General features: G+C 42.1%; 1 protein-coding gene across 6 annotated transcripts in view; it reads right to left on the bottom strand.

Moving 5' to 3' along the window:
* Nucleotides 1-495: 495 nt before the first annotated feature.
* Nucleotides 496-23,564, bottom strand: part of celf2 (cugbp, Elav-like family member 2) — a 217,608-nt gene continuing 194,539 nt past the window's right edge. For 2 of the 6 annotated variants that reach the window (XM_030719968.1, XM_030719963.1), the window contains 7 exons: nucleotides 22,657-22,899; nucleotides 19,425-19,488; nucleotides 8,590-8,706; nucleotides 5,868-6,047; nucleotides 4,527-4,670; nucleotides 2,848-3,020; nucleotides 496-813 (listed from right to left, as the gene is read on the bottom strand). In XM_030719968.1, the coding sequence (XP_030575828.1) occupies nucleotides 2,893-3,020; nucleotides 4,527-4,670; nucleotides 5,868-6,047; nucleotides 8,590-8,706; nucleotides 19,425-19,488; nucleotides 22,657-22,899 (876 nt within the window). In that variant the 3' untranslated portion in view covers nucleotides 496-813; nucleotides 2,848-2,892. Of the gene's footprint in view, nucleotides 814-2,847; nucleotides 3,021-4,526; nucleotides 4,671-5,867; nucleotides 6,048-8,589; nucleotides 8,707-12,635; nucleotides 12,771-19,424; nucleotides 19,489-22,656; nucleotides 22,900-23,564 lie in introns of all 6 variants that reach the window. The other 4 variants (XM_030719969.1, XM_030719964.1, XM_030719965.1 and 1 more) reach the window with 4 other exon arrangements.

The raw sequence follows: 23,564 nt of genomic DNA, 5'->3' as shown, positions 1-23,564 counted from the left end.
AAAACTGTTTGGAAGTAGTCTTATTTCTCAGAGAAACTGGCGCGGACTGCTTCTGGCCCGCGCTCCTCAGGTTTTTTTTTTGTGGTTTTTTTGTTTTTTTTTCTTCTCCTCATCGGCACCAGAAGCAAGAAGACGCGCCAATTCCTGTTGTGAACTTTCAAGTTTACTTTAAATGAAGAAAAAAAAGAGGAAGGAAAAATAACTGACATAATAAAGAAGAAGCAACAAAAAAATGCAAAAAAACCCAAAAAACATACTGTATGGAAATCACTTTGCCACAGGTTGTTGTTTTTTCTCAAAAAGAAAAATAAGGAACATTTGTTTATCCATAAAAATCTCAGTCTTTTTTTTTTTTGTTTGTTTTTCGTACGAATGCAGCTTTTTTTTTTTTCGTTGTCGTTGTTCACATTGATTCGTTTTCTTACCCACACCTCCCTTATCGCCGCCCTCCCTCCCTGAAACCCTCCCGGAAAACAGATCCAAATGAGGTCACATGCAAAAGAACAAAAAACACAAAAAAAAAGACCAAAAAAAAAAAAATTAAAAGAAAAATCATAAAAACCAAAGTCCAAAAAAGCTAAAAGTTCAAAGTTCAAAAGGTCAGTAGGCGGCGGCGGAGGAGGAGAACCAGGTTATGATCAGGTGAGCTCGGAAAAGACATCAGAAAAAACAATGACGGGGGAGGAGGAGGAGGAGGACGATGACAGTTTTTTTTTTTTTTGGTGGGAATTTTTTTTGTTTTTGTTTTGTTTTTCGACACCACGGAGACATGCTAGGCAAACGATGAGCTAACAGGCATGGAGATGGGTTGTTCTAAAAGGGGGAAAGAAAAAAGAGGGGAGAGGAGAGAGTTACACACAGAGAGCCAGAGCACCACACCACTACAGCATTTTTTTTTATGTAAAAAAAAAAAAAAAAAAAAAAAATCAAGGAGAAACAACAACAAACAACAAACAAACAATAATGCAAAATAGCAGAACAGGAACAGCACTCACTGATTTCATTTTAGCTTTATATTCTTTTTTTTTGTAATATAAAATGATATTAATGATATAAGTGTGTATACTAACAAGCAACAACGCACAGTCATTCACACGTACACAAAACACAAAGGAGCACCCAAAGCGTTATCCATCAGATCCCAGATGGATGTTCATTTGGGAGAAATCATTTTTTTAAGACAGGAAGGGGTTGGGGTTGGGGGGTCTTTTAACTCATTCCTTTTTGCTTTTAAATCTTTGTAAAGGTGGGGGTAGGGGGAGCTACGAACAAACAAAAAAACACTCAAAACAAACAAAACAAAACAAAAAAAATCTAAAAAAAAAAAAAAAAAAAACGCAAAGAAAAAGTTTGAAATTCGACAAGTGAAGAAGTAGTCCCACTACGGATGGAGAGAGTGGTAATAAGAGAGAGAGATGGATGGAGGGATGGATGAACAGCACAGAGAAGTGTGTGTGTGTGTGTGTGTGTGTGTGTGTGAGAATAGACGACACGGGTGGTGGGAGGGGCTTCGAATGGCGGCGAAATGTTTCGTGACTGTGGTTTCTGCACTGGAAAAACATTAAAAAAAAAAACACTGGAGAACCCAATTCCACAAGACTTCTCCACAAGGGTCTACTTTAATGATGCTGTATACTTTATAGGAGTCCAATAACTTAACGATAGGCAATAAATAAAATCCTTTTTTTTCTCTTTTAAATCTGAGGCAGTAAAAATGTTGTATAAAAATAGAACTGCTTTTTTACAAATAAAATTTACAGGCCTGTGGCTTTCTGTACTTTGAATTATTTTTTTTTTAAATCTTTCAAACAAACATCAAGTATTTTCAGTTTACCCCCTTAACCCATAAACTCTTTTATTAGTAGTAGTAGTATTATTATAGCCTTCATCAAATTCTGGATATTTTGAAAATGTTCTACATGCTGTAATATCGTTTTCACAACAAAGACCAATGTGATCTGACCCAGAAGTAGAAGTAGTTACTAATTATTCATTTTAACCTTTGAGAAAAAAAAACAAAAAAAAAAACTGTCTTTTTTTTAATTTTCACATAAATAAAAGCTGGAGTATGTGTGTTTGTTTTCCTTCCTGTGGTGGTAGACTGTAACTGTACGGCAGGTTGATGTCGCCACTGACTATACTGTAAAAGAGGCCACTAAAGTTTTGCAGCCTTTGCTCCCGGGTTGCCAGCAGGCGTAGAGGGGTTTTGGAGAAGCAGCGGCGGCCTGCAACCAACACCGCGGAGGTCAAAGGTCGAATGTGCATATCGGCGTGCGTCAAAAAAAAAAAAATTTTAAAAAGTAGTAGTGAACCCTTCACCAGGTCTTGGGTTCATAATGAGAGAGAGAGGAAAAAAAATTAAAAATCTTCATGGCTCCTTTGTCTTTACGTCTGTTCTGACTGTCCTGAAAAATGTATAAATAATCACTGAGAAAAAATGTAAATAAGTGTGTAACAAAAAAAGGTACCCAGCTAAAAAAAAGCTACTTCCTTCCATTATTAAAAAAAAAAAAAAGAAAAAAATTGCACAAAGTAATGGTGGTAATGGAAGCGTTCATGTGTGTCAAAAAAATAAACTGTAATAAATAATAATACTTGAAAGTTAACATAAGAAGCTCCAAAAAAGCAAGAAAAACAAGAAAAAATAAAACAAACAAAAAAAATTTAAAAAACAAGGCGTGTGTCTCCCTCAGGGTGGTTGTAGGTCGTCTCCCCTTCCCTCCCACATTCCCTCCCTTCAACCCCACCCTCACCCTCACCCCCGAGTCCCTGTGTAGAGAGGTCGTGGCTCGGTTTGCTGTTTTTTTTTTCATTTTCATTGTTTTTTTTTTCTGTGGGGGGACTTACCCTAGCAGTGCTAACATGGGGAGCAGATAGACCCTAGTGCTAAGATCAGTACGGTTTGCTGTCGTTCTTGGAGCGTTTCAGCTGCACCTTCAGCCGCTTCATGCCAATCTGGAAGCCGTTCATGGCCTGGATGGCTGCCTGTGCCGACACTGGATTGTCGTAGCTGACGAAGCCTGCGAGGACGCAAGAGAGAAGTGGACGGTTAGTCAGAAGATCCACTGGTATTAAAATAGCAAAGAGAAGGCTTTTAAAACAGTGACAGGTAACAGGGAGTTCTCCATGGGACTGTCGCTAGATGAAATTGGTCGCAAAGAGGGTGCTGCACCAAAAACCCAGTTTTTCCCTGGATCCATGCTTGATTTAGCTCTGTTTTCCTTAGTTGCCGCATGTGGATTGGATATGTGTAATATTTAGGTTTTGATTTCCATACAAATGCAAATCTACATGGTATTTGCACAGATTTTCTTCTTCTTTTTTTGTTTTACATACTAGTAAGGAAAACATGTAAATCCAGATGGAAAGTAGTCACTCACTGTCCCATTTCAGCTGGTGAATTCTTCTTTGTCACGTTTCATGTAAATCTGTTATAAATCTATGGTATTTCAAATAAAGCACTGCCAAAATATGCACTGATTAAAAGGAAACAAATAATCTGCTCTTGTTAATGACTCAGACATGATTTGGAAACTGGCCATTGGAGGACAACTTCCCAGTGGTTAACTTGATAATTTTAGACTTTGAGTTGATTAGCAGAGCCGGAACTCATCACTGTTTTTAGCAGCATTGTCAGCCACATTTGTGTCATATGGGATGGATGGTAGAGTTGGAAAAGACTTTATAAACTTTACAGATTGTATATTTTTGCTAAGTATGAGGCTTCCTAATTGTCTGCTACAGTATTTTAAGCACATCTGCACTATGTTGCTCAGTCAGATATATCTCAGAACAATCACTGCTTCACTTGGAATTATGACTTAAATGTTGAGCTGAATGCTGCTCACAAGTCTAAAAGCTGTTACGACAAAACTTTATATATGGCATGAATACAGCACTCAAGTCTGCCAAACTGATAGACTGTATATAAAAGATGGATGCAGCCACCTTGATGTCACCCACTGGCTCGTTAATTCCTGTTTTGAAGCTTTGAATTTGGCGTTTTACCCACTGCTTTCTTTGTGTTTTCAAACTAAAATGTGACACTTAATTGGCAACAACTCGTCAGTTCCAAAGTAGCCACACTCTGCGGGCATACCAGGTTTTTCTGGCCCAGCTTACTCTTAATTTAGAAAATGAACATGTATTAAGAAAGTAAATTAGTAAATGAGACCATAAACCCATCTGCAAAGTGTTTACTTAGGTCATACATGAAGAAAGACGTATTTCTGTGTTCCCACTAATGTCATTATACACTATTATATACTTTTTTGGAGCCAGTGGAGGCAGCCCCTGCTGGCTATTAGAAGGAATGCAGGTTTAAGGCACTTCCATATCTATCTCCATCTTTTTTGCACAGTCAGACCTTCACCTCTTTCAGCTTTGAGGACTGTATCCTTCAAACAATCCAGCCCCTGATTCATGACACAGCCACTCAAGAAAAAGAAGGAGTAAATTCAGACATTCGTGCGGGTTTCCTTTTTTTTTTTAGGAAGCTCACACCGTCGCCTGTATTGCTGCCGTACCGAAGCACTTGCTAAGGTTTGTCTGTTTGTCGATGAAGACTTTGGCAGAGACCACATTTCCGAAAGGCATGAACATCTGCAGTATGTCCTGGTCTCCAAACTCCTGGGGCAGGTGGTAGATGAACAGGTTGGCACCTTCGGGACCTGAGGTGGGGGAAGGGAGGATGATATGCAGAGCAGATATAAGGTCAGAGTCGTTTTTTCCATTTAAGCAAACCTGTGGGAGAGGGAGATTGTGGCTGTCGTCATAGGAACTGGGCACAAGCACGCTGCTTTCATTGACCTTGGGTTTGTTATTGAATTTAAACAGCATTCTGCAACTGTATTGAAAATACAACACAGATGAAAGCTTTTGGTTTTCATCTAATAATTATATTTTGGTTCGCTGCAAACAAAAGTACTTCCCTATTCTTTTGCTTTTGATTTATTCATTCTTTCAGCCGCATGTAGTCTCTCTTAAGAGGGGTCATAGGGTGCCCTCCTACCCAGCCTCTATCACACATTCTAATAATTCTAATAGGTCAGATCTCTCAGAATCATTTAATACGCTCTCCACAGCTAAATGAAGCAGCAAGGGAGCCCAGTATTTGGCACATCTTTGTTCTCCCTGAAGGGTTTTGAACTCCTGGATGGACTGTCAAAGAAAGATGGCTTCTTTACAAATTTATCTTTGCTGCAAGCAGAGATGAGAAGTGCACAAACAAACAGTATGTGGCTCTATTTGTTTTACTAGACATTTCATCATCTGGTTTGTATTCAGCGCTGTTGTCTAAAGCTTTTGGGTAAATTTAACTTCAGCTGCCAGGTTCTGTACGTAGGCGGCACTTTGCAGCAGCGCTGATGTGCAGACTGACCAATTTTTACATTTTCTCTTTCAGACAGTGTAATAAAAGTATTGATTGGAATCCAAGAGACGTCTGATTAAGCACCACATTTTTTTTGCTACTGAAACAATGTAAAATGAGTTATTATGAGGCAAATAATGGAGATAAAATGGATTTGCTCCAGATATAAAACAAGGAATTTGATTTTACGAGATGACTCACTTTTTTTTTTTTAAAGATCTGAATGTATCGGTTTACTTGTTAATATTAAAATGCATTTTATATTTACACTTACAGTTTTACTGCTCGATACAAAGTAACACCACGCTACTCTAACTTTGCCACAGTGCCGACAGCTGGTTTCAGTGTTCAGTTTAAATGTTATGTTTGCTTTTCTTTAGAGCAAATCCTGGAGGAAACTCATGTTTGGGGGAAAAAGTTGCTGCTGTAAACACTCTCAAATCTAACTCCCACTGAGCAGCACTGATGTGCAGACATACAGCCTCAGGCTACTGACCCTCTTTCTGGCTGCCGGCAGCCCCTTGCTGCTGCAGCAGGGACTGGCTGTAGAGGGTGGGCAGCGCTGCGGCGGCGTACTGCTGGATCCCTGAGTAAGCCTGCGTCAGCGCGTCCATGGTGCCCGCCGTCCCGTTGGTAAGCCCTGCGCCGCCCAGGCCTCCATTTAGAGCCGCCATACCTGAGAGCATTTGAGCAACTTTACATAAAACCCAACAATAAAGAAAGAAGAGTGCACTTACTCATTAGCGCTCCCACTGAAGGTTGTGTTTTTAACCACACATACACATACACACACTGACACGCACACACACACACAGAAACATACACAGACAACATCACACACGCACAAACACAGACAGTTACACAAACCGTACTGTAATTTACACTCAAGTCGAGACACACACAAGTCAGGACAAGTCGATACTGTGTCTACAAAACGCAAACGACAACAGCTAACACATAAGAACACAGGACACACACAGAGGATTGATTTAAACACAATAAAGTATGAAGGAAGCTGATGACAGCCAGAGCTGCACGGGTATCTCAGAGTAAAAAGCATGCAGCGCTGCATGCGCACACAGAAACACACTCAGAGACCACAGCAGTGTCGAGAAAACGCCAAAAAAAATAAAGTGAAAAGAAAAACAGCCGTAGGATCGAGTGAAAACGCACTCTGCAAACCAACCCAGCTTCACGAGCTGCCGTTCAAGGCAAAGAATTCTCGCTCTCTACATTCAGAACAGCTACGAGAAACAAACACAGAGGTGCGATTATCTGTGCTTTTCCTGCTCGTGACGTCTCTCTTTAGGGGTGAAGACAGGCACGTGGAGCGCAAAGGGTAGGGAGGGGAGGGTGGCGATTTTAAAGTGAAGGAACACAGCAGTAACACTCATTAGCTGCTTGTAACGGCTTAATATCACAACGGAGGGCAACTTGTCAGAGGGGGTCTGACACTGGCTCGGCGTCCTGTCGCCTCACCGTCAGACACAGTGAAATAAATTATCACCGCAGCGCTCTGGATTATAGGTCACTCATTTATTCAGGAATAATTGCACCAGTGACCTTTGCAATTCAATTAAGGCCTAGATGTGTTTAAATGAGGGTGGCTGGTGGTGGTGGGTGGGTGAAAGGATGCTCAGGGGCCGCTAAGAGGAGAGAAGGGTTAGTGAGGACAAAATAGGATGCAAAATGAAAGCGACCCATTTGGCTCGAAGGGATGGGCGCGTGTGTGTGTGTGTTTATACATGTTCTGAGTTTCTGTACCTGCATGCGCTCGAGCAGACGCGTATATGATTTACACAGCGGATACAGCTAGTCCAAACGAGGAGCGGGAAAGGTCAGAGGAGAATAATGTGGTGGAAGAGGCTGGTTGTACAGGATCTCTGCTGTCATAACAGCTCTGATTAAGATCCCAGCCCCGTCTCCCCCAGAGGTCAAAGGCAGGACACCAACTACACAGCTCGGGAGATGCCAGCGCACCAACCACACTGGCTGCGCGGTCCACACACAGAATAATATGTGTATGTGCTCTGGATCGAACCGAGTAACTCATTAAAACTTAAAATGAATTAATGAGCTACCCAGCTGTGCTAATGTTTTGGCAGAAAATTAAACTTTTGTGTTCATTTGGTATAAAAAAAAATCTAATTTTGTTTTTTATTTTTGGTGCTTCTTGTGCAACAAATTGTTGTACTTCTTAGCGTGGTAAAAAAAAAAACGGGGGCATAATTTTTCTTTTTTGTGTTAAAATCTAACACGACATAACTAACTTTTGTATTATTGGCATGGAAAATATTTGTGTTTACAGCAGGAAAACTGACAGATTTTTAGTGTGACAGTAAAATTGCAGCTTTTACAGTTTACCAAAAAAATAAAAATGAAAAATTTTGGCCTTTTGCCCACACATGCAACTTGTCCAAACCCCCTGTGTAGAAATAACAGAAAACACAACAGTGACACAACAAGACCACACAATGTGAAACAACTGCACGGCGACAGCCTTGTTTGGCGACGAGCAGCACGCCAACGATGCCGGGACGGCACACCAGCACTCTTACAGCAAGCACAACCCGGGACACAACCAGGAAGCGGATGAAGAGATGAATGGAGGAATGGATGAAATATATGTTGCCAGATGATTTTGTGCAGTAAGCTGTCTTCAAGAGAGTAAGGACCATTTTTTTTTTTTTATTTTCAAGTCAAACTGAGACACAGAGAGACGACAGGAGGAACTGAACTCCGTGCATTTCACCCACAGCGGGAGCACCGGAGCGTCTCACTATCTTTTTTCTGTTTTAGAAGAAAGCCGCATGGCGATAGTCCGTTTTAACATTTCTGATAGGTATACTTAGGAATAGCTGTTCACATTAGAGTTGGACAAATGTATGGATTTTTGATATACTCAGCCATCGTTCGGTGAGATTAAATATTGATTTTTATTTTTTTTGGTGTGTATTCCCCCCCCTGTTCTACTAGAAAATTCTTTCACAACAAATTGGCTTCAACAGATTTAAATGTAAAGTTTGGTTGAGAGTAACGTTGGCGTGAATCATTCAAAGTTATCAAAAACCCAAATGAGTCAAACCCCCAACAGCTGTAACTGCGTCTCTCTGCATTGACTCACAGGCTTGCGGCAGTGATGTAGCCGTTGGTTGTGTATGATCAGAGGTGGAGGTGGAGTGGCTGATGGCAGGGTGAATACTCACTGTTAACGCTACCTGCTAGTGCATTAATGTTGTTCAGGCCCACAGTTGCTCCTGCCAGGCCCTGCAGGGTGCCCAGAGAGGTCAGAGAGTTCATGGCGCCGGCGTTGGAGCTGGCTGTGGTACCCGCTGCTGGGAGAAGAGAAGGAGGAGGAGGAGGAGGAGGAGGAGGAGGGAGAGGAGGAAGAGAGCAGGATGAACAGAGTGAAAATAAAAAGGAGGGATAAGGACAGAGGCGAAGAGGGAGAGTAGGAGACAAAAGAAGTGGAAGTGTTACATAAACATATATAAAGAGAAAAACAACAAGGTTTCTTGTGTGGAGGTTTTTACCCAGCTTGGCCTTAATATAAAACACACAGTAAGTACTCCATTGTAGCAAATTAGCATCAGCTTTTGGTGCATTTATCACAGGCAGTGATGACAAGAAATTTGGAGAGAGATGCGCTACATACAGCACGGGCAGCTGGCTCAGAGGCAGATGACTCAGGATGTCTACACGGTTCAATTTATTAAAAACTTTGTAGCAAGTTGCATCACAGTAATCTCATTATTGGTAACACCACTTGAGTTCAAACATTTACCACTTCTAGACATGGACTGCTTAAAGTATGTTCTAAAAGTTTGATCATAGTCTATAAAAAAAAAACCTTGCAGGATTTAAATGTGGCCGAGATCCCATTCAAAGTCATCTTCTCAGGCATGTCCAGAAATCTCTTCCCAACCGGATCCCAAAAAACTAAATGTATGACACGTTACTAAAGCTGAGACCTAGTCTCAGTCTTTATTTTGGCTGTGTTTCTTTATCTGTTTGGTAGTTTCCATCATTTCCAGCAAAACTTGTATGGGTTTTGACTTTGTGGTGACTCGCAGAAATGTTAACCTGCACTGTCTTTATGGTGACAGCTTTTCTTTGCAGCCATTAAAGCCAGACTTTGGTTTTCATCATCAAGGGATGAAAATGCTTTGCAGTCACCCTACCCTCATGCACTGCATGCTTTGTAACCGCAAACTTCTGCAAAGAGTGAACATCATGTTTCAAACTGACACCAGTTTCTTGTGGAGGATCATTGGATCGCTGACCGTGCAGCTTTCAGTTGAAGAGTCAACACTTTTGAAGGTGGTGCATCAAGTAAGAAGCAAAACCAGGTACATGCTCATCATTTTTTTTTTTTTTTTTTAGCATTCATAGGGTTGTGCACTGTGAATTGGTCTCTGAGGGTGAGACCATCTTGAGGCATTTGAGGGAGAACACTCAGAGAAAACACTCCGGAGTGTGGAACGTGGCAGAACGTCATCTCACGCCAGGTCAGGAGGTTTTTAGGCCACACCAAGATAGTTTTAGCTCATAACCTGGACCACCTGCCAGATTTACCTCCATGAGGCTTCCCAAAAATAAAACTCAAGTTTGGATGCACTGGAGAAGATGCAGTGTCCATCACAAAGGAACAAAATGAACTTCCACTGTGAGATCTAAAACTAGCAGCTGCAGTAAAAAAAGTGCACTAGAAGATGACCTTGAACGTGTGATCGGCCAAATTGAAATCAGGTAAGCCTTTAATCTAGAACAAAACAGACGTAACTGAGATGCATATTTTGGTTTCATTTCTATATTATTTTAAGCATAGCCTTGACGAGGTGGCTGCAGAGATTTTTATGCCATTTAACATGTGACTGACTGACGAGCCAAACATTGAAACAAAGTGCAATAGAAGCAGAGCACAATGCATCATACACCCTCCCACAGTATTCATCCTCAGGCTGAAATGAAACATTTTTCCCCTCCAGTGTGGGCCAGACTTGACTGTCCTTCATTTTTAGAGGAATTAAGATTAATGCAGCTCTGGTTTTGCATTGGTTTCTGTGCATTCCTCTTTACCAACTTGCAAATTCTTTCTCAACATCAAACTCTTTGCGTCCCGTGCAAACAGAGGAACAGAGTCTGGCAAAAGATGAGTGCAGAGAGGCCGACGGAGAAATCGCTTCACAATTTGTTTATCTCTTGAGTTCAGCCTGTGTGAATGGAGAAAGGGGAGCATCTCTCTGACAAGATGCGCCAGGGTTCAAGGTAGAAAAGATCTTAATAAAACCAATTCTCGTCACAGTTGCACCGTTCCTTTATGAATCTTTAACAGTTGATCTGATGTTGCACTGATGCTTAAATGTGCTACAAGTGGCACCTTTAATTAACCTTTACTAAACAAACATTGGCACCTTGACCTTAAATATAATAATTCATAAAACTGTATGGAGATGATAACAGAATTCTGCATGGTATGCCTTACACAAAAGCAAGTATACTGGAGGATTGCTGTAATTGAGGTAATGCTGTAAGAGCATTACATAAAACACAAGGACAATCCAAAGAAGCACACATATGCACAGAATGTATATAATAGTCAAACCTGCGTAATGTAGATTATCATTAAATGGCTTTTCCTGGTTTTAGATCGGCTGTCACCGAAACACACAAAACACCCAACAGGCGACGAATGAACTGAACACAGTGGACGCAAACTCACGCACACACATACACCTGAACACACACTGATGTGAAATGTGTGGCGTACATGTCAGTGGTGGACAGGTAGGATGGGGAGGGGGGAGGGAAAATATGGTGCACAAAGGTTTCAACTTCATTCTGTTTAAGACAAAAAAAAAAAAATATTCATTTACCCTTGATCTCATCAAAGCGATGCCAACAAAGCAGGATTGCCGCTAAATATGTTAAGAAATGGCGTGGCAGAGGGAGCATTATGTCAGCACATGGCCTGTCTCCATGCAGAACTGTCTATATTTATCAAGACTGGCATGACGTTTTCAGTTTCATGCAGTATAGCGCCACTCATTCACAAAGAGTAGCTCAACCTGAGTGTGTACTATTCAAGGTTGGACTGACATTCAGAGTCAGAAAGAGAGAAAGAGAGAGAGAGAGGAGAGGAGGGAGACACAGGCGGGAATAAAAGAGAAGTATGGCGAGAATGAGTCAAGAACGGGCATTCCCGCCAAGCAGCTTGGTGAAGGCAGGAAGTGGGATGAAGAGGTGCAAGCGTTAAGGAGGAAGAAGACAGAGGGGGGGTTGAGGAGTGAGACGAGGGGGTGTATGCATGTAAGTGTGTGTGTGTGTGTGTGTGTGTGTGGGGGGGGGGGGGGGGGGGGGGGGTGTGGAGGGAGGGGTGGTTTTTCATATTCATGCTCTGTTGGGAGTGCGCACCAAAAGAGACAGCAAAACCATGGCTGCTGGAGCGAGGCCGAGCCGACATGAAAGCGGAGAATGACGGAGCAGAAACAGGGAGCTTGTCAAAAGCAGGGCAGCAGGAATAGACAAGGGCAACGAGAAGGAACACAAGGAGAGGATGAGGATGAGGAGGGAGAGGGTGCGAGAGCGAGGGTGAGGCACTGTAGGAAGAAAAGGTAGGAGGGGAATCTGAAAGTGATGATATTTAACCTCAGCCGGGTTCAGGTGGTTTTTTAAAACCACGGCTACGAGCACAGAAAACAGCACAAACACGCACAGAGGTGCAAACAAACGCCATCCACAGGGAGAAAACCCAAGTCTGCTGCTCTAAAGTTTCTACATGGGTCTCCAGAGCTGGTGAGGTGAGGCACGAACAAAGAAATCACTAAGAATAAAACAGAAAAACACACACGCACACACACACACAGGTCTGAACCTGACAGGCACATTTAAGCACGAAACGCACACACATGCGCACGCACATATACAGCGCATGTGTTTCACAGGATGGCATGGCTGTCGGGCTACATGGCGAGGAAGTGAGGCAGGTAGGCGGCGCATAAATAACAGCATGGTTTCTCTCTTGAAATGAAGGTGGATACACACACCATGGGAATGTGCCAGAAAGAAGGTCAACAACACTGACGGGGGTCTGAACAATGAAGATGTTTCGGCAATGGTGGTTTCGGTGATGATGATGCGGCAGGGGTCATGGGACGACAACAGTGGTAATGGTAACGATGGAGAGCGGAGGACGTAGGCAGGCGTTGGGCCCTCCACCCTCCCCCGGCGCTGGACCCCCCAACCTGAGTGGTTGCGGCGTTACCTGGGCTGGCCAACGCTCCCAGGGAGGCGGCGTTGGAGGACAGGGGGTTTGCGGTGGAGGGGCTGGCTGAGTTTTGGGCCGCCGCCGCTGCTGCCGCTAAAGTGGCCAGGTTCTGCAACTGCAGAGCACTCATACCTGGAGAGAGGAGCCAGAGAGGGTGGTGTCAAACCTGGGGCTGAGGCGTGGCTGGGTCGCCTGGCTGGACCGGGACAGTGTACCAGAGGACAGTACTGAACACAGGTTAGCTGCTCGGTGTCCGGAGGTGTACAGCAGTGGAATGTGTGGATATGCTGCTCATATAAACCTTGAAATACTCTTTATTTGAGGTCTTTGTGAAGAATCTGTAGCGTGTGAAGGCAAACACTACAGAAGCCGATTTCGCTAATAAGTCCCAAAAGTGTCTGAATCAGTAAAAGCAGCTGTTGCAGTGTTTAGGTTTGGCGCGTTTCTCTGAGGCAGAGCTGCTCTGGAGGAAGAAATAATCTCAGTGATTTAGTTAATGTTATATTTTTCTCTTTAAGAAGCACTAAAGCTCAGAGGAGAGGGCTCAGAAAATGCAGGAGGAAACTAACCTTCCTGGACTGCTTATACAGGCTTTTCAGACAATTACACCACTTTAAATTCAACTAGAGCTCCTAGTCTGCTCAGCTAACTCATGCTTCTAAAAATAAACGTCTGCCTGGTGAATAAAGACCTTCATAATCTACATCATGGGGCAATGATTGGAGCTTATATGGTATTATGTTTTAAAGGATGATATCGATTTTGAGAGGTGATATGTGGCTCTAAAGTGGACTTTTTAACATCGTCAATAAGGATCACAGATGGCCATTAGTATTTTAGGTTATCGGGTATGCACCACACATTGGATCAGCCTTGTTGACTGATATCAGTCGATCCCTGAATGGGATAACGTTTATCAGTGGCCAGTGTTTGCCAGTTTGTTTGAGAGTTTGGTATCATAGATGTTTTTTAGCAAAAGCTGTTAGACTGTAAAAAGTTAGGTTTATGTAAAAAACAAAATCATTACTGTGTCGGCAAAGTGCCAAAATGCTATTTAAAATATCAATATATAGGCCCTTATAATATAATAATAAATGAATCCCTAAAGCAGGCAGTGACTAATTTACAGTTATTTACTATTTCTATTATGACAAACAAACATGACACTGAATTTAGACTTACAGATACTTGGAGATAAGACAACCTCCTCGTGACCAGGAAAAATCCTCCACCTCTGAGCGATCGCTTTCAAACACAAGGCGACTGCAAAGGTCACCTGCTGGGAGGCAATCGACTCGGACTGACTGCAGTCGCCCTCAGGCAAAGGTTAGCGCATGACTGCTGTCTAATTTATAAGCGCAGACAGACTGCCAGCATGCTGTAATCAATCTGAGTCAGTCTGCGCAACTCGCCCGCAACGTCTCTTTGCTAGAGGGGACTCTTTGCAAGGTTTCTGAGTGCCTGTGTCACTGTCCTGCAACAAATACGTCACTGTTTGTGTTTCACATTCATGAGGTTCTGGCTTTACTCTGAATTGAAGTAATTAATGTGAATTTCTGTGTATTCAGATGGCAACAGTGTTGCAACAGACAGCATATTTTTGCAGATTTATCACAGTTAATCGCTGTGGTGCTGCAAGGAGATTGCATGCAATTGTCAACTCCACCTCATTGGTGTTTACTGCATAAAAGTCGATCGGTGGCAGACTTGGTTCCCTTCAACAATTTCAAAGGCAATGAGATTGCAAGTTCATGACACATGGTTGCAATAATTTTGGTCTCCAACCACTGTTTTCTCTAGTGTAATTGTAGCATTAAAAATACTGATTCAGGAAAGTATTTACTGTGATCAGAAGTACATTTCTATTATACTTCAATACACCCAGACTTCTTTTTGCAACCAGAGGAGTCGCCCCCTGCTGGCAAGTACAAAGAATGCATGTTTAGGGTACTTTGTTTTCTCCTTTGCTTCAGGTTTCAGAAGGTCAACCTCTAGCTGTGATGACTGAAATGACTGAAACATTCCACTTTAAACTAAATATTAAAGCCGTCTCCCTTTCAGCAGTCAACCTCTATTTCAGGGACCCCTGAAGGCTGAACTCTCCTCATTGTTAATCTTCTTTCTGGCGCTAAGCATACGGGCCGGTACTTAAGCATAATTAATGGCTACATGCCAGCGCCTGAATGATGGCGAAGCAGAGGCTATACAATACTGTCTGCGAGCACAACTCAACCTTTCACCTCACTCCATGAATGTGTGTGTGCGCGTGCGTGCTAGTGTGAGTGTGTGAGTGCAAAAACCTCCGAAAGCAAACAGTCATCAGAGCAGAAATTAAAGGTCTTACCACAGAGAAGCTTCCTGTGCCTTGTGTTAAGAGTTAAAAGGGTGGACACTGTCAATGTGAGGTGTATGCGTCGTATATACAGTTTGCGTGTATATACCGTACCATGGGAATACACACACACTCACACTCTTGCACACAGATACAAATAAGACACACACAAACAAGACACCATGAAGAAAAATCCATCTTGTTTGACACCATGGTGAACGGTTAGAGGTTCAGCAAAGATATCCTTCACCCAGACAGTCAAATTGAACGCAGCCAATGACAACAGATATCGAGGTGCTGCAGCAGGAAGTGTGTGTGTGTTTATGTGTGTGTGTGAGTGTTAAAAACAAGGCAGAAGACATCGAGCGTGCACACGTGCGTCTGCATGCGTGTGGATTTTTCACTCGTCTGCACTTACTTACACCGAAGCCAAAACCAATCTCGTTTGCAAAGCGATTTTCTCCAATTTTCTGTCATACATCACAGCCCGAAATGGATTTCTACTTCTGCGCAGGGCGCACATCCCGCGAAACACACGCTCGAGCCTAATTCAAACAGCGTTGTTTTTCCAGATAAGGCAGACAATGCGCCACATGAGCAAGGAGATAGGTGGTTTAGGCTGCTGCTAGATCTCATTTCTGACTCCACGGAGCAGGTAACGCAGAGAGAAGGCTGTTTACACGAGCTCTCGTTCATACCTCTTTATTATAATCGAAAGCATGTTTTTATTCTGCAGCTCTTCTTCTTCTCTATGGGTGAGGCAAAGATCCAAAAACACATCTGAGTCCGTTTACAGTGCTAATAAATGGTCATTGCAGAGAATCACTTCACTTTTACTTCGGCTGCTCTTTTTTCCTTCCCTTGTTTCCTTTATCCTTTCCTTTCCACCCTTTCTGCTGTCTCATACCTTCCCCATCTCTTTCACAGTCTTTTCCATTTCCTTTTCCTCTTTCCCGCCTGCTCCTCTTTTTCTTTTTCCATCCATTTCCTGGATTTCCCATTCGTTTTCTTTTACCTGGTCTTTCATTCTTTCATGTCTCTTATTGTTCTTTACTTCCTGTACAGTTCCTTAAACTTTACCGCTTCAGTTCTTTTCCAGTTTTCCCCCATATACACGTTCCCTACTGACATGCTTCTGTTTTTTTAAATCTATATTCTCTCATTTCCAAGTTTACTCATTTTCCTTCTCATACTTTCATTTCTTACATTTCCTCTTCTATAGTTTTCTTCTTCTTTACTCCTTTCCTTCTATTTCATTTTTATTAATCATCAATTCCTTTCCTTTCTTCCTCCTTTCTACCTTGCTTCCTTTCATTCCCTCTTCTCTCCTGCTCTGCATTTTCTCCTTTCCTTTCACCATACTTTCATTCCTTCCCTTCAATTTCCTCCCTATTCTTGCTTTGCATTTTCTGTCTTTCTTCTCCTTCCCTTCCCTGCTTCATTGCTCACCCTTTTTCCTCCATCCTTACCCCTTCATCTCTTTTCCTAACGTGCCCACTTCTTTTCCCAGCCCTTATCTTCCTTCCCCCTCTTCCCAATTTTCTTACTGGCCTTTTCCCCTCCCTCTTCTACATTTTTCACTTTGCTGCCTCATAGCTTTTCAGTGCCTCATTTTCCACTGACCCCTTTTCTGGTCAATTTTTTCCAGCCTCATTCTTTTCTCTTCCTCTGCTGATGACAAAGACAATTCCAGCAGCTCCCTTTCTGTCTCTATCTTTCACACTCATTGCAACCTCTTTTAAGCTTTTTTCTTTTTTAAAAAGCAGCTCTACACCAATTCTTTCTTACATTTGTCAAAGGCGGTCACCCTCATTGAAAATACATTTTCAAGACAGTCATAAGGAGAAAAAGAGCAGGCCAAGAGATAAAAAATAACTGGGTTAGAGAGGAATAAAGTGGAGACAAAGAAAGAGAGATCGTGTGAGACAAATTCATTCTATTTCCCGCATCAGAGTCGGAGTATCCGGGCTGGCCAGATGGTAAGTGAGTGTGTGAGTACATATGTGTGCAAGCATGCACGTGTGTGCGAGTGCACTCCCTGCAGCTTGTATGGCAGAGCCGGCCTGCACCAGGCTGCCGTTGGCTGCATCTAATTGAATGCTCATTGGTGTAATTGAAGCCTCTCAGCTCTGCAGCTCCTCGTGTTAAAGACTGGGACCAGATGTCATTCAGCTGTCTCACATCTCCTGCCAATCACTAATACTCACTCCCGCTCCCTCTTTCGCTCTGTATCGCAGATGGAGGACCAACAGATCTCCAGATTCAGACACCGTTACTCACTCCCCGCTCCAAATCCCCGAGCCTGTTTGTCAGCGTGAGTGTATATTCGAAAGGAAAATGTATGTTTGAGCCCAACAGCAGAAAATTTAAAACAGCCACAGGGAAACTGCGAGGCATTGTAACTCAAGGGAACATGACAGGAAACGAGAGGATACAAGACGGGGCTCGCCACTTTAAAAAAACTCTTTTCACACTCAGATCCTTTGGCAGTTTCTTTATCCTCACTAAACAACGTACAATTAAAAGCTGACACCTTGCTAAGAAAGCGAACCAAAGGAGGGCAGAACAGTCAGAGTGCGAAGGCTGGAGGGAGGCGTAAAGGGGAGATGAAGAAACTGTGACTGAAGAGGGTGGGAGGTGGGAGAGTATCTGCAAAAAGAGGCTTAAAATAAAAAGCGAGAATGAGGAGACGAGTTTAATGGAAAGAGAGAAGAAGTTTGAGATGATGAGTATCCACGAGCGCCTCAAAGTCTTAAATAACCCAAATTTAAAGCCCTAAAAATTATATTTCTTAAATACAGAGATTTTATCTTGTTCAACATTTAATAGGAGAGCTTCTTGGTGAGCTCAAGGCTTAGATTAATACAGAACTGGGTTAATACAATATGCATTTTTTATTGCTGCAGCTTCACTTAGGAGAATTACTGTCCCAAACCACTTTTTTTCCTGTTTGCATGACGTCTTATTCTGTGAATTTAGAGGTGAAGAACCTTCACAAGCTGTCGTTTGTCTATTGAAGGTTTATGCTAATTAGTGCATATTTAATGAGATAATTGTCCAAATGTAAGTAAGCACCTGGGGAAGTTTCATAGTGATAAATACCTAAAAATACCAATACTATAATACTAATAAGTATAGTATTTGACATGCTCACTGCTCCTCATCCTTGGAGCCAAATCTCCACTTCAGCAGCCCCGACATCTAAACCTCAGTTTTATTCCTGATTATATTTACGAGGAGTTCAATCAGATGCTGTTCAGAGCCTGAATTAAGGAGCAGTCAATAAAAGCACCAAAATAATTGATTATTTCCAGCAGAGGTTCATATTTCTGTTCTTTAAAATTATGCAAAGCTAGCACTTATTTAGACACATAAATGCCTAATTTGCATAGTTAAAAATTAAAATTTCACAAAACTTGCAACATTGAAAATATTTGTAATGTAAGTAAGCAATAGAGGAAGTTTCATCGCGCTATCCCCATAAATACTAGTGTCTAATAAAAATGTGCATATTTAAACACAGAAGTTCATAAAAGTTCTGATACAAAAATGTAACCAGCTGTGAAAATTTGACGGTTATAAGCTAGTTATAAGTACCCCCTCGGAAATAATAATTATTAATACAATGCGTGAAATTTTATTTGCTCATAGGTTACTTGTTTATAGAGCGTTATATTCATAAAAACATGCCAAAAATGTACTTTTTCTGGCTGTTTGGAGTAAAAAAAAAAAAAAAAAACCAACAAAAAAAGATGACTTTTTAACCCGGCTTCATCCGATGTTTACGTTTCTGTTCTGGAAAAGTATGTAAGATGGCACATATTTAGACAGATAATGCCTCATTTCCATATTTAATCATAACCTTCCAGAAAATGTGTAAAATATTTTTCCTAAAGCGAGCCGAGTTTCACAGTGAGATCCGCTAGTTAAAATTTTCAGCCCATTCATTCGCATTGTCTGCCCTAAAACAGGCTTTTAGCTCAATTCCTTCAGAGGGTATAAAAGGCTTAGTGTTGCTTTGAACCTGTAGATACTCATGAAAGGAAATATGGAAGTGCAGATGACAGATCAGAGGCCCTCCACAGGAAGAGAGCAGTAGATGGCGCCAGCCTGCAGTGCAACAAATCCACCAAAGGTGCCCACTTTTAACCGTTTTCTGCACTCCTTTCTCTTTCCTCCTTTCTGTGATTCATCCATCCCCACCAAAGCCTCGGTGCTACTGTTACACGCCCAGGGCACAGCTCTTGTCTGGCCTCATTAAAAGATCAAGACAAATCTTAGCAACAGTTAATAAATCTTCAGGGCAAAGATCTCTCTTAACTCCACCACGCGAGTTCATCTGTTATGCTCTTTGGTCCTGTTTTAGAAGTCTGTGAAAAAAAACACAGAGAGGCGCAACAAAGAGTCCACTGCCGCAGTAGATCTGTGAGACTATCGACTGATTTTTGACTCACCGGCCATCTGCTGGATCCCGCTGAAGGCTCCTAGGTTACCAGAGGAGGCTGCTTGCTGAAGCAACTGCAGGAATAAAGAGAGGAGGGGAGAGAAGGCAGAGAGGAAAGAAAAAAAAAAAGAGGAGGAAAAAGTGAGCTGGTGGATACCGACATGTCTATACTATGCAACAGTGAGAGCTAAACTTGTAATGAGCGGTTTAGCAGTGTGGTTTTTGCATCAGTGCTCGATGAGTAAATGAGCTGCTAATATAGTTTGATCTCTCCTCTAAGCAAACACTGTTTGCGTTCCACCGTGATTCTCCCAGACAAGTTGAGCATGAAAGCTCTAATCTAGCCGACTAATTAGATTCCAAAACAAAAGTGGAATACTGATGCTGTCAAAAACTCATCCTTCAAAGACTTGAATTAACAGCAAATTAACATCTTGTTTCTATTGTGCGCTGCTTTTTTTTTCTCTCCCAGAATAGAGCTTAATCTTTTGAAAAGACTGAGGGAAAAAAAAAAAGATTGAAAGTAAAGAAAAAGCTGGGAACTCGATTCTCAAAACAAGCCCCCCCCCCCAAAAAAAAATAAATCAATATACAGTAAGTGAGCGATGTTTGTCTGAACTCTGTTTTCCCTCGTTGAAAGGACAGGTGCAAATTGCAGCTAGAATCAAACAAAGCGGGACTCACATCTCCGACATTTAAGAAGTGTATTTTAAAGGCAGTTTGGGTTGTTAATTTAGAAACTAAAGAGCAATGAGTCAAGGGTCAGCTCCCCAAACCTTTTGAGGAAGAAGTGCGGAGTAAGGCAGGGAAGAGAAAGAGGTGTCTCTGAACCGTCGTGTAAAATTAAAAACTTTCGTTTTAGAAGCCGAGTTTCTGCTGCAGCAGTTCACAAGCTGGAGATCAGTTTTCCCTCTTTAAATCCACAAAATTTAGATGATTATAACCATATATATGAGGATGAGCAACTCTGTATCCTTAAAATGATCTACTAACTGGTTTTGATTAATACTTTGTGGAAGTAAAAGTAATAACTGCATGGATTTCATTCACTGAATATTTTTTCTTTCAGATCCTGAAATAAGGTGCTGTCACTAGGATTGCTAACAATTATTTTAGACACAGAAAAAAGGTAATTATTAGCAGAAGACCTTTGATTTTTAGTCATCGTGACAAATTTTGGGTACCCAATCTGCAAAAAGTTTCCTGTCCAGGGTGAACGCCGCCTCTCGCCCTGACCATTTCAAAACTCCCATAATCTGCGTCATCCTCAAACTCAATTTTGAATTATTGGAATACGTGCACCACTAGGCTTTGTGTGTTAGTCTAATGTTACCCAAGTTGCCAGATTATTTGCGATATGCAGTCTACACACACGATCCACACCCTGAACACAGCTTCGGCCCATCTGTCAGCACAACCTGGCAACACACAACCCGATTCAAGGCGCGTGTGCTGCTAATCTGTGTGCAGACACGTCACGGTTGCCGAATTAATCAGCTTGCTTTTTTATCTGTTGTTTCACCACTTCGGCTCTCTTCACTGCAAAGTAAAGAACGAGACTTTAAAAACACACAAACAGGGAGCTGAGCCATGTGTGCGACTTTATTATAGTTGGAAAGATTTACACGATTGAAACATGAGGCCTCATTCTAACTGCAGATGAGTTGCAGCCATTTTCATTATAATTACCTGATGTAGCTTTTGAAACCTAAAAGTTTGCAGGTATGCTTTAATTTGACAAGTGGTTAGGAAACTGGATAAATGGATGATCCCAAAAAGGCGGATTAAAAGGCTTCTGAACGGATGGCAGCAGGCACCAGATGCCGCAGATATTGAAACTGTTCTATCATGATGAATTTAGGTGGTTAAATACAGGACTAAGGGCTGAGCCACATCATAATGCTGGTATAAATTTTAAGTGATTAAAAAAGTGCCATCTCTCTGTATCAGTGGCACAGAGAACTCATGCATTTACCTACAAGACAAGTCCAGACATGCCTGAGAGCGAGAGCAGCGCGTCAGCCTCTGATGACAATACAGTATCTAAAAAGGGAGCTACAAGAGGTCAGACCTCAGAGGACAAACTGTTCCCAGTAAAGGTGGAAAGAACATAGTCGTTCCACCACTTCAGGCAAAAATGCACCAAGTGCAACCAGGCTATAACGGCACAAGAGGATGCCGACTGCTAGTGCGATCCAAAAGTAAAGAAATGACTCAAGCAAGCATGCCTGGAGCACTCGCTAGTTGCACTCCATATGACAGGAAGAGCAAACGGTAGATGGAAATTACTGATGTGGTCACATGGTGGTAAAGGAGGGCTTTAAGCAGCTGGTTGCTGCGCAGCTCCTGCAGAGTTACAAGTTGGTTAAGCAGTTATTTTACGTTTTTCCTTAAAACCTTCAGAGAAAACACCACGGAGGTTATTTTGTGCTTACATCTGACTTATGCTGTGTCACTACTATCGCACTATAACGCTGCCACCTGCAAGCTGCACGCACCAATAAGTGCTTTTTTTCTGTCATCCTAAGTATTTCTCAATATAATTTTGAGGCTATATTGTCCTTTCCTACTTGCAATTGATTTCTAATTTTGTGGTTTTGATAACAATCATCATTAATGAATGGAAAACTGTTAATTATACTTAAGTCATTTACGCTTAACAAATATCCAAATGTTAATAATTATTGTTTACTAGCTGGTTAATAATTAGTTTGTAGATTGTAATTTTTCTGGTTATTGTAAACCTGACGATTATAAATGTTTGTAAGCTGTTACTGAACATGCGATGTAACTATAGACATTATTTGGATGCTATCATTATGCTCTGATGCTTCTTTTAAAGAAGTAATCAATTTAATATTAATAACAGTTTTACAGTGTTACTAACTTTTGTACTTTTTGGCTTTCCATGCCCAATTTATTATTGAATGAAGAGCCCTCCAAACATCATTGCAATGAGAATTTCATGAGAAATTCAGTAAGAAACCTTACGTCCCTGCTTTTTATCTAGCATGAAATTTTCTCAGATATTGAACATAAAAGATCGTCTTCTGGCAACCTGAAATCCAATTCAGAGACCTCATTTCCTCACTGCGCAACACTCCCAAGAGGAGGATAAAGGAAAGGAACAACGGCAGCTCTAAAAAAGGAATTACAGAACAAAAGGCAGAAGGGCGGAGAAGACAGCAGGCCTGTGTTGGATAGTTTTTTTGAGTTGGATGTTCTTGTCTGGGGGCACTGACTGCTGCTGAGCTGGCCGCGGGGATGCAGTAAGGGGTTGTGGAGGAGGTGATGGAGGTGGGCGACTCGGCGACTCTCCTTACAGCCAAATACTGCGGAGTGAGGCCGCCCAGGCCCGTCAGGCTCCCCCAGGTGGTCGCACTGTTGAGCTGCTGCATCTGCTGCGCCAGCTGCTGCTGCAGACGCCGCTGCTCCTTGTCCTTCTGCGTGTCGGCAAACTTCACCACGATGGGAGACGAGCAGCCCTGCGGAGGGGGAGGATGAGGAGGAGAGGAAAGAGGGGGGAACGAGAAGGTTGAAATGGAGAAAGGGGAAGAAAAGAAAAGATAAAGAAGAAGAGGAGCGAAGAGGAAAGAAAGCAAAGCAAGATAGAAAATAGGAAGGGAAAGGAGAAGGAGAAGGGGAGAGGCAGGATAAAGCAAGAAGAGAGGATAAGAGACAGTAGGAGAGAAAAGGAGATGGTGGGATGGAAAAAGAAACAAGAGAGAATGAGAGAAAAGGATAGAAGGAAAGGAAAGAAGAGAGGAGGAGAGAAGACAGACAATTGTTAGGCTACTCTGTGCTTGCAAACACTTGTAATAATTATTGTACTGAGTGCACAATAAAAGCAAGTAAATCAAATTTTTACAGTGATGATAAACACCTGAATCACACACACACACACACACACACACACACACACACACACACACACACACACACACACACACACACACACACACAAACATCTTTTTATTAACAAACTTAACTTCAGCAATGGAAAAAAAATCTATTCTCAATTAAAAAGTCCTCTCTCGCACACTAACGCACACTCTCACACTCAGGGACACAGGACACGCACACACAGTCACACAGGAAACCTGAATCTAAAGCCAGTGGGCTTTCTTCTTTCCCCCAAAAGGGCTCAGTT

The sequence above is a fragment of the Archocentrus centrarchus genome, chromosome 23 (genome assembly GCF_007364275.1).
Source record: "Archocentrus centrarchus isolate MPI-CPG fArcCen1 chromosome 23, fArcCen1, whole genome shotgun sequence".
NCBI lineage: Eukaryota > Metazoa > Chordata > Actinopteri > Cichliformes > Cichlidae > Archocentrus > Archocentrus centrarchus.
The sequence above is the reverse complement of the archived record's forward strand: the minus strand, read 5'-3'. Positions and strand labels throughout refer to the sequence as shown.